General features: G+C 40.5%; 1 protein-coding gene across 1 annotated transcript in view; it reads left to right on the forward strand.

The window, feature by feature from the left end:
- The window catches only part of LOC124138956 (uncharacterized protein KIAA0513-like), a 95406-nt gene extending 89497 nt beyond the window's left edge, over positions 1-5909 (forward strand). Inside the window, exons 7-9 of the mRNA XM_046505881.2 lie at positions 2643-2711; positions 2971-3065; positions 4124-5909. Of these exons, the coding sequence (XP_046361837.1) occupies positions 2643-2711; positions 2971-3065; positions 4124-4173 (214 nt within the window). The 3' untranslated portion in view covers positions 4174-5909. The remainder of the gene's footprint in view (positions 1-2642; positions 2712-2970; positions 3066-4123) is intronic.
- Positions 5910-15726: the final 9817 nt, after the last annotated feature.

The following is a 15726-nucleotide window of genomic DNA, read 5'->3' on the forward strand; positions in this document are numbered from 1 at the left end:
TGCCAGCAGTTCTCCATCCTCAATGGCTACAGATAACCAGATGCAGGCAGCCAAATACTTATAGATCATTTAATAGGATCTTCAGGAGGGCTTTTATTACAGAACTTTGACAAACTTGAAAGCATTGTTACAAATCTAGTTAAGATACTTCAAGGAATACATTGATTACTGAAGAGACACAGTCTAGACAGACATTTGAGCTGGTGAGTTAACATACAACCACACACAGCATCAGTGTGGTCAAGTCGGCACTGTTATCAGGCTGGGGTCTCGCATCCACTGTTTCCTTCAGTGGTCATTCTTCTGTCTGAGAGGCAACTGTGACATACAACATGAGGCAGTGGAAACACCACACCACACTTGTCAACAGATTTGTTATGTACAGGCTACAGTGATACAGCTGGAATATGACTGACTGCAGATTTACATCCATTCACTACTGTGGAAGTGAAGGACTCAGCTCCATAAAGCCTTGCTGTATTTGAATTACTCCCTATCCTCTCTGACCGATATCATCAGACGTCATGTGACATCATCAGCCAGCACATGATTACTGACTGGGGATCCGTGGCTGACACTCATCCTTGAGGGAATTGTACCAACAAAATCCGTTTCTTACTGCAATCGGATCGAACGTGACCTTTCAAGGCTTTTCTCTGTCATTTTGGTCCATGTGACATGTGTGGGTAGTGTAATGTGAGATTGGTGAATGCTGATATCTACTTCTAGCCCTGTCCCTCCTACTGTCATGACTAGCAAGGGTTCCTGGCTACAGATCCAGTAGCCGGTCATTGTAAGGATGCTGTTTGGTTGCTGATGAAATACTGCATAGAAATCTGATAAAAGCAATATCCCATTAATTCTTTTACATTTTTGAGTTGAAAATGTATTTTTGTTTTGACAAACTTCCCTGTAAACCTAAAGAAAGGGTACATTTTATTTTTTTATTTTTTAATAGGAAGTGGAGTTTGTATTGATACTTTCATACTGTGAAATTAATTCAAACAAAATCCATGTAATATAATATTGGGAAAGAGGAAAAGATAAATCTCAAACTGAAAATAGATTAATCAAATAGACTGCAAGAAGTCTCAGTTGGGAGTGAAATAACCATGAACCACCTAGGGCTGGGATGAGTCCAAATTTACTACCCAGGTACCCAACACCCTATTAACCGGCCCAAACCGGGTACCCGCTATAGGTCTCAAGAGTCGGGTACAAAATGTCCAAATGGGAATTGTTTTACCGTAGCCCTGGCAAAACCTATTTAGATACACATATAAAACCGATACACTGCAATTGATAGATGTTTTATCCTTACTCGAACATATTAAAAGTCAGAACGAATGCCAATCTCATTAAAATCAGACCTTAGTTCTCGCTACGGCTAAACGAAGATCTGAGGACATCCCATTACGTGTCACGTCAGACCGACCTTGTGCTAACTTTGACCGACCAATGGAATGACCAATCAGAAACCAGCTTTCTCATGCTTTACGGCACAAATTTCAAATTGGTGACTACGCTTTGAAACATATTTTGACAAATTCTCGATTACAAATTTGAAACCTGAACAAAAAAACATTCTGGAATGACTAATAGATGGTCTAGAATGTAAGGATTCAGTCTTCAAACCCGTAACTATCGTTCGGATACCCCATTTTAAAGTTTTCGAGATTGCATGATTAGAAATCACATTCCAACAGTCACTTTCATAATCTGGTATGTGACGCACTGATTGGTCGAATGAAAGGTCGTTTTGACGTGACCCCTAATGGGATGTCTTCAGATCTTTGTTTAGCGGTAGCAAGAACTAGGATCTGATTTTACTGAGATTGGAACAAATGCTTGCATAGTGAGAAAGAAATGTGAACATTAGCTATACTTGTAGTGTAACCATTGAGTTTTATTGTTAATGTTATTAAACAGTATGTCATGTGACTAACCACGGGTCCGGGTAGTCATGTTGGTACCCGGGTCCTACTCAGGACCCACCCGACCCAAGTACCCAAGTTACCCGTCCCAGCCCTAGAACCACCCCTGTCTATGTACACCAGGACTGAAGTGTCATCTCTCCAAACTCCATGTATCACTCCCATATATTGTGTCATGTCAATGAAAAAACAATGCAATCTGCACTTATACATTCACACAGTTTCAGTACGAATGTGACTTTGCCAATGCTACTTTAAACATATTCCACATCTACTACAGTTGTAGCTGACACAATGTTTGTGAGATTCGCATCCAATGTTTGTCTCATCAAAGAATCCATGATATGATCATGTCACAAACATTGGGGATACAGCGATGTTTGTTTCACAGCTATATTGATGATCAGCATTCTCTTAATTGATAAGGGATGTTGGGGGTAGCCCAGTGGTTAAAACACTGGCTCATTATGCTGAAGGATCAGGGTTGATTCTCCACATGGGTACAATGTGTGAATTTAACCCGTGAGCTACAGAGCCTTGTGGCGTTATTCATTACATTGCAACACAAAAAGCCTAAACGTACTAACCCTAAAAAATCTCAACTTTGAACAAAATAGCAATTTGGCTTCCTGGGACACTTAGTTTGAAATCCTAGATAAATCTCTGTTGATACGTTGTCTGAGAATTACTTTGATGTTTGTGTTTCAGAGAGGCTCCAAAAGATGCCAGAACTGATGACCGACATTTTCAAGAAAATATCACATTTGGTCAACTTGGGTAAATATATATTTTTTAGTTTCTTGAGTCATCTTGGAAACAATGCCCTGCCAGGTTTCCTGCTATGCCACTATGCTGAATGTGAGAAGTAAGAATATGCCTATTATCTTTGGGACTGGCATTGACTGTTTGCCATATGGTAGACAGATGTTGATGTAACTGCAAGTGAACCAGGAGATGTACCATGAATATGTCTTTACAATGAGCAATTTTTCAATATAAAAACTCATTAATTTCTGAGCTGACGATTATGTTCCAGAACATTCACCTGCAACATGAGAGCGTTTGGCCTCGGCAAAGATTTATGTCTGGAGTTTGTTCGGAAACAGTCTATAATAGCCAATCTGCGGGAAGGTGAGAGTGTGACAGTGTTGCAAGCAGATTAAATAGGTTGATCCCAGACAAGAGATCATCGCAAAGTCAATGTGTGAACTTTGATATTTGATATTTGATATTTATTCCAACCAATTTGTTTCCTCTTAAATTGCATTCAGAATGATTAAGATTTGTCCAGTTAGGTAGTCATTTTTTTCAGAAAATCAATCTACCTTGAAAATACAGTTAAGTTTGGATAAAACCAACTTTTTGAGATGTCTGAAAGTGATTGGACTTCATAACTTAGTTAAATGTTGTTATTTTCTCAATTACTGCTGGTACAATGTTTCCAGGGATGAGACTATTGTAGACTATTGTTGGAAGCGTGGAACTTTATAAAGTCTGACTTTATATTATCGTGGTATAGGTAAATCTTGTAATCCTCACCCCCTGTCAACTGTTTACGTTATGCAAATCTAAGCACCATATATCCTCTATTTGCATTGATCAACTTCAGGACTTGTTGCGGGTTGACATGCCTGCTTTTACGGAAACACATGAACTTTTTTATGATAGTTTCTGTAATGTTTTTGAAGAAGAATTATCCCTACCTCCATTCAAAAATTGTTAGAAAAGAACCCATTTGTTTGGACGATGTCCCTTGACCAACCTAGGTTGTATACATACTGATTAAGCATACTTAAAATAAAGTGATGTAAAGCATATGTTCCACACGTATCACAACACAAAATAGTGTTTTAAGAAAACTATAGAACAATATAAGATTAAATGTGACTACAACCAAGTGCTAGAGAGTTACAACTATAACAATAGGTAAAGAAGTGAGGTTTCCCGCCATTATGCATGCTATAGCTTGGTTTGCTATAGTGCTATTCAGGGACAACTAATTGTGTGTAATTGACAGTGTAGAGGACGTTTGTTGAAAATCTGAAAATTTAGTTAGTGTAACTGAAGACAAAATACAGGATTTATGGCAAAGATGTTATGGAGGTAGTATTCTGAGAATTATTAACAATTATAACTATTGTTCAATATTTGTGAACTTGATAATTTTATCATCTGTTATGTTTTTTCAGAACAAGTGCAGATGCTGCGGGATAATGTGGAAAAATCTAAAGAACATTGACATTTGTGTAATGCGGCCTGTGTAGGAATGGATACCTTAGAAACTAGTGCATAGATTAGCAGCAGGCTGAAATCAGGTTGTACAAGGATGACCATGAAAGGGCGCCACACCGCCTGCATGTGTGACCACCCCTGCAGGACGCCGGCAGGAACATGAGCATATGGTGCACAGGGAACACTTCAATGTTATTTTGTCACTTAAGTGGCTTCTGTTCAAAAGTTTGTTTTTCTGAAATTGCCAAAATTTCAAATTTGATTCAGGTAGTTTCATTCTGGCTGATACTGCAGGTGTCTGTCTGTAAAAGTCATTGAGTGTTGGATCATGGTTATTGAACAAACATTGATTGTGAGAAGTTTGGGTATTATCATGATTATTTGAATGAGGGAAGAAACTGGTTATGGCTTTGGTTTGTTTATTTGTCAATTTCAAGGAATTGATGGTAGGGTACTATCCTTTCGATTCATGAAGATGACTAAAATGATGATGATGATGATGATGATGATGATGATGAATTTTCTCTCCATATCCATCTTATGTTGACATGGCTCAGTCTATGATTGACGAATATTTATGTGATCTCAGTGATTGAAACAATTCAACTTTCTCCTATTCCCAGTGTGAGTTATAGCCCAGTCCCTCAGTCACACAAGCCATCCATGTCCCATCTGTATCTTCCAACCTCATCAATCCATGTAGGTTTGTTCCAATGTACAATGTGGACAGTATGAGGGAGGAAGCACAGGAAGATGGTGGCCACATATATGGATTGCCCTCATGCTTCATCATGTTGTAGGAAATGGTTTATGGTGTTTGTACTTTAAGAGATGTCAGGTGTCAAAGTTTATTTTGATTGACACATTAGCTGACGGAATGAGTCTTTGGCATGGTTGCATCATATATGTTTTGGAACATATTTAACAATCATTGTCTTTTACAGTTCATGTGGGTAGGGTGCAATGCTGAACAAATTGTATGCCTTTAGAAATTGCAATTTCATATTTCACATATTTGTACAATATGAATATTTGTAGATTAACATCATTATGACATACTTGTAGCTTTGTATAATAAGAGTGTCTGGTTATAGTTACTTATGTTTCAGGTTTAGCAAAAGAATATTTTGTCTGAAAATTACAGTGTGGATCTAACATTCAATCACACATCTGCTGAAATAGAGAGAAATATAGAATTGGGAGCAAATCCCACTTGATAACTACACCAGCTGATGTTACACTGAGCTAGGTATAGGAGGGGTGCAATCCATCAAGGAAAGTATTTCTGGGGTGATGTGAAACAAAATCAGATGTTAGTGCTCGCTACCGCTAAACAAAGATCTGAGGACATTCCATAAAGGGTCACACCAACCTTTCACCAATTTTAACTGACCAATGGAATGACTATAAGTCGACATTAGCCAATCAGAAGGCAGCCTTCTCATGCTTTACGGCACTAGTTTCAAACGGGCGACTACGCTTTGAAACATACTTTGACAAATTCTTGACTAAAAATTTTAAAACAGAACAAACGAACATTGTGGAATGGCTAATAGATGGCCTATAGATTGTATGGATTCAGTCCTAGAGCCCGTAATTGTCCTTCAGAATACCCAGTGTTCAATCTTTTGAGGATCAGAAATCATTTTCTGACTGTTACTTTCATGATCTGGTAAGCGACACTCTGATTGGTCAGATGAAATGTCGTTCTGACTTGTCCTCAGATCTTAATTAAGCGGCAGCAGAAGACATGATGCCCTGGCCCAGGATGGCAGCAGCTGCTGAGATCTGCCATTCCAAATTTTGAACATTCTTTTAATTAACCAAATTGATGGAGTAACTGAGGCAGACTATTTTCCCACTTTTGTATAGTAGCGCCACTGGTTATGTTCACATTGTCAGCCAGATATTGAATTATAGCCCTTGTGTGAGTATTACATCATGTAGTTCATCTGATGTTGACTTGTTCCACGATGTACATAGCTTACGACATAGGTGTATAGCAGCCTCATTCACAGCACTTAGAATAGGACAATCTTGGAAGTAGATAGTATTTGGTAGATTTTGAAAATACAAGTAGTACAATATAGTTTCATGTTTTATCCTTGTATAAAAGAAACTAGCCACGGTTTGATATTCACAAATTGTGTACTTAAAATTGTATGTGTTGTTGCATTGGAACAGTGACATTATTATTGAAGTAAATTTAGGCTCTAGTGTAGGTATCAGAATAATTATGATATCAATGATCTTGGTTATCCTCTACTGTTTGAAATGAAGCTACTTTCTGAACTTTCATAATCCAATATAACCCTAATAAGACATGGTGACAATAGTTGGTGTACTGTGGCGATTGTCAACCACAGACTCGGGGATAAGCCCATGTGTGAGTATTACATCATGTATTTCATCTTATGTTGACTTAAGAGTACATATCTCGGAGGAATGTTGGGTGCCTCTTGGCTGAGCTGTGTTTACAAAATCTGAACAAATTAGATATATGGAGACAGATAGGGCACTATTGAGACAGTCTCATTCGTCATCTTGACCTTCACCCAGTTAACTAATTTGAGAGTAGTCCCCCCTTTGCGTGATGTCAGACAGCAGAAATTGGTAACACTGTCTGATGACAAGGCTGCAAAGAGCTTTTCTCTGAATTATACCCTCTCCTTTTGTCATAAAGACAGTTTGTATTCAATAAACCTGAAATACTTATCATGAAGTATTATGTATGTTATTTATCTAAAGTTGATGATGGTTTGTGTGTTAGTAATGACATTCCTGCAGTTTAGAACGTGGTAGTCTGTCTGTTGTACACACGCTGATGCTGGTCCTAGGTGAGCGTCAGCCATGTGGAATGCTTGCATAGAATGCTTGTAACATGAATAGAAGAGTTACTCTTGCATAGTGACAAACTGCCATATTTCACATAAAGAGTTGTTAATGTGACATTATACAGAGCATGTACAAATCATTTTCCTAGGACTGATACTGTGATTTGAGCATATATAGACAATACTAGTACTGATACTGTGATTTGAGCATATATATAGACATTTCATGTACCTAGACTGCATTAGAGCTACAGAGTTACTACAGTGCCACACGACAGTGTCCTTGTCTTATTGAAGGGATGTGTGGAACCTGTAATGTTCATACATTGTCCTGGAGTTCTCAATACCAAAGTTAAGACTAAATGTCTGATTAGAGGTTGAGTATGCGGAAATAAGCTGATACTGGAAATCTTGAAATTAACCAAAGCGTGAATTAAATGCGAAAAATGCGAGTGGTATTTGTTTGCATTAATGAAACTTCTCATTGTTGACTATCAACAATAAGGCAGCCTCACTGCAAACTTTGGAAATACCAACTTGAAAATAAATACGAACATGGTTTATTTAGCAGCAGTTGTAACAAGTATATAACAATGTCATTTAAAGAATAGAAATTACATAATGGACATCTGGTGAGTTATCACTGCTGGGGTCGAGAGTTCTACCCACTCGTGTCAAACTAGGCAACTTGGACCACTCCGGCAGTCCAGACAGGCACCACCTCCGCAACACTGCGTCAAAGGCCGACACGACCCAATACACACCGATAGGCTTCATCACACTCTTCAGATCTACAGCCTTTGTCTTGTCATTTGCCTTCAAGTCTGTTGACACCTTCTCTGCATACCAATCAGTGAACTGTTGTTGGTTCAATTAGGTTATTGCCTTTGAACTTCCTTGATGCCAGTCAACAGAATAAACATAGAAACTGTGTGTTGTTTTTAGGAAAACACTGTTTATTGCTTTTACGGAAGTGCTCTTCTCAGTGCCAATGAGCGGTGCCATTTTCTGTTTGAATGGATTAAGGTAAGGTTGGATAACGGTAAGGATATGTATCATTCCACTGGGAATGGGATGCGGGAGTCTCATTTTTGGCTAGGGGTCACCAGTCATGTTAATTTGTACACGCAATAATTTCAAGATTTACAATAATTAAAGCCACACACCCTGTATGTAGTCTAAATGTGACCTCCAAATGTTTACTTGTTAGGTTTCTAGAGGAATATTTAATGTTGTCAGATGGAGAGCATCATGTTCTAGCAAATACCACCATCTGTTATTAACGGCTAGACACAGGTTTGGTATTCCCTGTTAACTCTGTAGCTCTCATGATCTTTAAAGATTATGCAATTGATGTGCTAGACACTAGAAACTGTCTGCCTGTTTTACCAGCGTACAATCACTATTTACATGAAGTTGACTTGCTGTATTCATGGCATTGACTGCAGTTGACATATTGTTGATTCCAGTTGCTGTTGGTTAAATTTGACATGCAACCGATATGCACTGGACAAACTTATGGCTGCAGTTGATGTGCTGTTGGTTATTATGGTATGCTGTTGATTGAATTTGACATGCTATTGGTGTCAGTTGACATGCTACTGGTGTCAGTTGACATGCTTTTGGTGTCAGTTGACATGTTACTGGTGTCAGTTGACATGCTACTGGTGTCAGTTGACATGCTATTGGTGTCAGTTGACATGCTACTGGTGTCAGTTGACATGCTACTGGTGTCAGTTGACATGTTACTGGTGTCAGTTGACATGCTACTGGTGTCAGTTGACATGCTATTGGTGTCAGTTGGTATGCTGCTGGTTGGAGTTGATGATGTATGTTGAATGCAGCTGACATTGGTATATTTCTCCCTAGTGTTGACATAAAGCAACTGATGTGACAGCTTTGTTAAAGGTATTGTTACTCCTGTTACTGGTATTCTGGATTTTACTGGTATGATAATTTGTTACTTACCATTTATGGTATTGAAGGCTTTCTTATTCTGTTCTTACACAGTCCTGTATTTATACAAGTTCAGTGGTATTTGTTAAGTGAAATGGTTTTCCTATTTTGTTGTCATATGCCTATATTGTTTTGTGTGGTAAGCACATTGTTGATACTGTGGTTTGTTAACTTGGAGGATTGAGTCTTATCATTCATATACTCAACAATTAGCTACATTCAACTCAACACTCACCTTATTTTGTAAGCATAATCCTTATCCTACCTAGTGCAAATAGCTTGTAAACACAATGGACCGATCTTAGGGCATTCTCGTTACTGTTGCCTGGCTGTTACATGAATTAACTAATCAGGATCCCTATGTACTAAAACACGGTATATCTCTATATCTCTTTCAAGCACTCAAAACTCAGGGCAATGCAGCTTTGGTCATGAATACCCAAGCTCCACTCAGTCAAAGCCACTACCCTCAGTTATTCCACTACCTGAGAGTTTATTCTACATGCCACTATGGGTTCATTATCTACTCCCACAACCGGTGCCCTTGCACAGAATACACAAGGTAGAGTGGAGAGAATGTAGGGGAAGGGCTGGGGTGAACCTTGCACAGAGTACACAAGGTAGAGTGGAGAGACTGTAGGGGAAGGGCTGGAGTGAACCTTGCACAGAGTACACAAGGTAGAGTGGAGAGAGACTGTAGGGGAAGGGCTGGAGTGAACCTTGCACAGAGTACACAAGGTAGAGTGGAGAGACTGTAGGGGAAGGGCTGGAGTGAACCTTGCACAGAGTACACAAGGTAGAGTGGAGAGACTGTAGGGGAAGGGCTGGAGTGAACCTTGCACAGAGTACACAAGGTAGAGTGGAGAGACTGTAGGGGAAGGGCTGGAGTGAACCTTGCACAGAGTACACAAGGTAGAGTGGAGAGACTGTAGGGGAAGGGCTGGAGTGAACCTTGCACAGAGTACACAAGGTAGAGTGAAGAGAGACTGTAGGGGAAGGGCTGGAGTGAACCTTGCACAGAGTACACAAGGTAGAGTGGAGAGACTGTAGGGGAAGGGCTGGAGTGAACCTTGCACAGAGTACACAAGGTAGAGTGAAGAGAGACTGTAGGGGAAGGGCTGGAGTGAACCTTGCACAGAGTACACAAGGTAGAGTGGAGAGACTGTAGGGGAAGGGCTGGAGTGAACCTTGCACAGAGTACACAAGGTAGAGTGGAGAGACTGTAGGGGAAGGGCTGGAGTGAACCTTGCACAGAGTACACAAGGTAGAGTGGAGAGACTGTAGGGGAAGGGCTGGAGTGAACCTTGCACAGAGTACACAAGGTAGAGTGGAGAGACTGTAGGGGAAGGGCTGGAGTGAACCTTGCACAGAGTACACAAGGTAGAGTGGAGAGACTGTAGGGGAAGGGTTGGAGTGAACCTTGCACAGAGTACACAAGGTAGAGTGGAGAGACTGTAGGGGAAGGGCTGTAGTGAACCTTGCACAGAGTACACAAGGTAGAGTGGAGAGACTGTAGGGGAAGGGCTGGAGTGAACCTTGCACAGAGTACACAAGGTAGAGTGGAGAGACTGTAGGGGAAGGGCTGGAGTGAACCTTGCACAGAGTACACAAGGTAGAGTGGAGAGACTGTAGGGGAAGGGCTGGAGTGAACCTTGCACAGAATACACAAGGTAGAGTGGAGAGACTGTAGGGGAAGGGCTGGAGTGAACCTTGCACAGAGTACACAAGGTAGAGTGAAGAGAGACTGTAGGGGAAGGGCTGGAGTGAACCTTGCACAGAGTACACAAGGTAGAGTGGAGAGACTGTAGGGGAAGGGCTGGAGTGAACCTTGCACAGAGTACACAAGGTAGAGTGGAGAGACTGTAGGGGAAGGGCTGGAGTGAACCTTGCACAGAGTACACAAGGTAGAGTGGAGAGACTGTAGGGGAAGGGCTGGAGTGAACCTTGCACAGAGTACACAAGGTAGAGTGGAGAGACTGTAGGGGAAGGGCTGGAGTGAACCTTGCACAGAATACACAAGGTAGAGTGGAGAGACTGTAGGGGAAGGGCTGGAGTGAACCTTGCACAGAGTACACAAGGTAGAGTGAAGAGAGACTGTAGGGGAAGGGCTGGAGTGAACCTTGCACAGAGTACACAAGGTAGAGTGGAGAGACTGTAGGGGAAGGGCTGGAGTGAACCTTGCACAGAGTACACAAGGTAGAGTGGAGAGACTGTAGGGGAAGGGCTGGAGTGAACCTTGCACAGAGTACACAAGGTAGAGTGGAGAGACTGTAGGGGAAGGGCTGGAGTGAACCTTGCACAGAGTACACAAGGTAGAGTGGAGAGACTGTAGGGGAAGGGCTGGAGTGAACCTTGCACAGAATACACAAGGTAGAGTGGAGAGACTGTAGGGGAAGGGAGATAACTCTTCTTAACTATGTTTGCCTGAAGACCTACAATTGTATCTTTCCAAAGCACTTTTTTCATATTCTTTTATGCTATGGGGGGAGAAATCTGTCATGCCTTTGTGCAAATAATAGTAGTAGAAATAATAATATAATTGTTATAGTTCTTAGTGGGTCACACAGACAACCCATGTGGTTGCTATAGGGACTGGTAGGTCACAGATAACCCATATGCTTGTTATAGTGGCTAGTATTCTACAGAGATAACCCATTTGCTTGTAGTGGCTAGTAGTCACAGATAACCCATACACTTGTTATAGTGGCTAGTGTTCTACACAGATGACCCACATGCTTGTGCTAGCGGCTATTATTACATTTACAAATTATATCTGTATTGTCATTGGATGAGAAAGTGTCATATAACCTTCCTTAAAACAAAGTATTGCCCTGAGACCCACCCTGCCAGGCAGCGATCAAAAGTGATATTGCCCTGCATGATTAAGCCAATGGACTCAAAGGTGAGAAATATTTTGTAGAGTGTAGAGCAAACTTGTGCATCATCATGAATGTGAAATATTCTTGTTTTCTAAATAATGTAATTAAACAATTATTGACCACAATTTGAGCAACATCATGTTTTGTGGACCCAGGAAACTTATACTGAACAGTTTCCTGGGTCCATAAAACATGATATCACCCTCATGGATGGTCAATAATTGGGTAATAGTATTCCACACGGAAATTGTTGTCGCACCCCCAATACACAAAGATAATGCAAGTAGTTGTTTCACATACATATTTTGCTTGAGCCTGCCTCCTGTTTTCCCAGTGTTCATGGCTTGAATCAGCAATACTGTACAACAAGAATGCCTCTAAGTTGTTCTTATTCTAGAGAAGATCCCTACGATATTAAGCCCATGAGACACCAGTAGAAGTACATCTTTCTCCCGGGCTGGGGAGCCAGAGGTAGGGCCTCTCCTCACATTGTTGCTACATACAATAGGCAATAACTGATAGGCAGTATCTCTTCTGTCAAGAACTGATCAGCTGTAGGTAAAATGTATGTACTGGCAACAATATGTGTCTGTCCTCTCCGAAATCAAAGATCATCAATTCTATTTTAGACATTGGGTGTTCAAGCTTTCTTCCAACAAAGGACATACTATTTCGCATAAATGTTTGGTTTGATTTATGTTTTGGGCAACGATATACACAAAATAGGTGTTTGCAAGCACTTTTAAACTTTCAGTAACCAGCAGGACAGACGTGTGTGTAGGTAAGTGGAGTGCCTCTTTGCAGAAGGAAGTGACTGTTGCCAAGTGCACGGCCTAGCTGCCACACAGTGTAAGCTGCCCCAGCCCTGGCACCCCTCCCCTCCCCTCCCCCCATGCTGCAGGCAGTAGTACACTGAGAATGTTGCTAGTTGTCTAGTTGTGTACAGTTACCGTTGCTACTGTTGACGTTGTGCAAGCTGTGACTTGCCTTGTTACATGGAGATTCACACCGCGAGCTGCCAGCCGCAATAACTTGCTGTAGAAAATATGACTAATAAAGCTGAAATCAACAAGTTTCTTGTCTTTCATAAACTAACGACTTGGGATCCTGATGGGTGAGTGAATGTTGTTTTATACAGTCGGCAGCAATATCTAATATATCATGGCAGCCTGTTTATAACACGCAGGCAAGTGACGGCAACTTCAAGATAATTCAAATGGTGGGTGGAACTTTAAGATAACCTGAAAATGCATATCCAGGATAATATACTGAACTGCAAAAGAAACGTCACCTCAAGTAACATTGCATGAAAAGTTGTCATTTAAATATCTGAGTATTTTTGTCAAAGTTTCTAAAATTTAACATTACCTTGTCCGGAAAAAATGAAATTTGATGATAAAAACAAAGCAGATGACAAGCAGGTCACCACCCGACAGTGTCTTCAAGATCGCTTTGTTACTGCTGCAGAAACTGCTCGACAGACTATGGGGGCACACCAGCAACACATTAGTGAGGACACCGTGCGTTGACGATTGTCGAGCAGACACCTCCACTGTCACAGGCCACACCGAGGACCCATTCTGACACCACGTCATTGCCGGGACCGTCTTCAGTGGGCAACACAGCACCAGCATTGGTGGACAGGAAGTTTACAAACAGGAACTGATACATCATCAGTGCATACGATTGTTCTGATGCAAAGTTATCATCAGATCAAGTTTGATTAAAATATGCATTAGTGAAAAAGTAAGTTTTGAGGTATGTTTTCATGACTTATTATAAATTTTATCTTGTGTAGCTTAATTCGTAACATAACTTCAGCGGCACGTGGCAAACTCTTTGCTGACTTCAGTGGGCTTTGAAGTGTCTAGCTTGATTTTGTCATTAGTGCGTGATCACGTGTTGGTTAGGGGATAAAAAAAGTAAGGCTCCAAAATATGTCAGATAGGGATACATGTATATGGAAGCAGACGTGTTTAAGATAATTTGAACAAAATGGTGGCAATTCAGGATAAATTGAATGGATAAGAACACCTGAAAGATTTCCGATGAATATGATAAATATGTCACAACAATATACACAACAGATACAAAGTTTATAAAAATATCTTTAATCACTTAATTTTTTCAGCCATTCACAACTGTTTTCTACTAGTTACCAATCTTTGTCCAGGTTAGGTATCCATGCACAACTGTTTTCTACTAGTTACCAATCTTTGTCCAGGTTAGGTATCCATGCACAACTGTTTTCTACTAGTTACCAATCTTTGTCCAGGTTAGGTATCCATGCACAACTGTTTTCTACTAGTTACCAATCTTTGTCCAGGTTAAGGTATCCATGCACAGAAAGAGCTGGATATCCTCAACACAGGGGAACTAGTTCAGGGAAGTTTCGTAATAAGCATTTGCCACAACCTGATGGGTATAAGACCAATATGCTAGGAATAACTAGTGGCCCTTCTGACAGTGATAACAACCCATAGTCTACATCACAGCAATAGAATAGTAATGTGATATTGCATTGCCATCATTTGGGACATTCCTATATATACGGCATGGTGATCCTGAGTAGGTTGTAAGAAGTGTTAAGGAAAGTATCTCTTGGGGAAAAAACACAAGTAAATGTATTCAGAAATACATGCATACAGTGATAGTCATAGCACTGAGAATTGTGTGTATACTTGCATTGTATTTGCCCTTACATCAACACATCACATTTGATGAGAACAATACTCTTGCAGTCATTCCTGAGAGGGTTCCAATTTTTGTTGAAAATTGAAGATTAATCAGAATTCTACCATGAATTTGGAAAATTCTGATCATTTCTGATCAGTCAATCAGAGGTTTCAAATTACAATAACCACCTCTGGTTCAAACAGCCACAGAAACTATTATTTACCGAAAAGTACTTCTCCATTATTGTTGGTAGGTATATTGTAATAATGATATGTACGCTTACAGATTACAGAATGCATAATCACTACAGAGTAATGAAGTAACTACAATATACAAAGTATATGTGGCAACAAAACATGCACGGGCAGAAAACATGATAGAAAAACACTAGCCTGAGTGTATTTGACATTTTAGGGACAACAGAGAGTGTGTAGCGTGGATGGTAAACCTTCAAGTAACCAGGTTCAGCACTGAAACACAGTATATTTATCTCCTAATAATTCACCACACTAACAGACAACTCGTCAGGCGTCTGGTTTGATGTAGTTCCAGTAGCCTCCCTTCCATCCTGACTGAAGCAGCTTGTTGATTCACGATGATGAAAACAGATTATTTTCAGAGAGTCATCATGGTTATTAATAACGGAAAAAAATGAACTTGATATTGGAGCCTATGTTTATACAAGGCATATGAAACACATGACATTTGGGACCTGACATTGTGTTCTAATAGCTCTTATGGCAGTCGTTATTTGTATTGTAAGTAGCAAAGATTTGTCTTAGCTAAGACAGCTTCGTGAATAGGCCGCCTGGATGTTAGGGTGACACCCGTCTGTTGCAGGGTTTCAACAGATGGTTGCATGGCGCTCATATTACCAGTATGTATAAGTAGTCATCTGCCTGCACCTAACACATTGTTGTGCAGAAGCATAGACATTAGCAGCCAAATTTGTCAATATGTGGGATGGAATTCTAAGAATCTCTTTGTGGAATTGATCCATAACCGATTTTATCACAAATGTAACTGAGGCTTAGAACAAATTACCGAGAAATCTTTCAAGAAAAGGATTTAAAGGGGCACTGATCTAACGCAATTCCCCGGACTGGTTGTTGCCTTTGTTATTGTTTTTTCCCCCGTGTGTACCCGGATGATACGCAACGCAACTGAGCGTGACCAGAGACTGGGCTACCGTCTGCAAGGACAGTTAAATAAACT

Source organism: Haliotis rufescens, unplaced genomic scaffold (assembly GCF_023055435.1).
Source record: "Haliotis rufescens isolate VD_foot unplaced genomic scaffold, xgHalRufe1.0.p SCAF_19, whole genome shotgun sequence".
Lineage (NCBI taxonomy): Eukaryota > Metazoa > Mollusca > Gastropoda > Lepetellida > Haliotidae > Haliotis > Haliotis rufescens.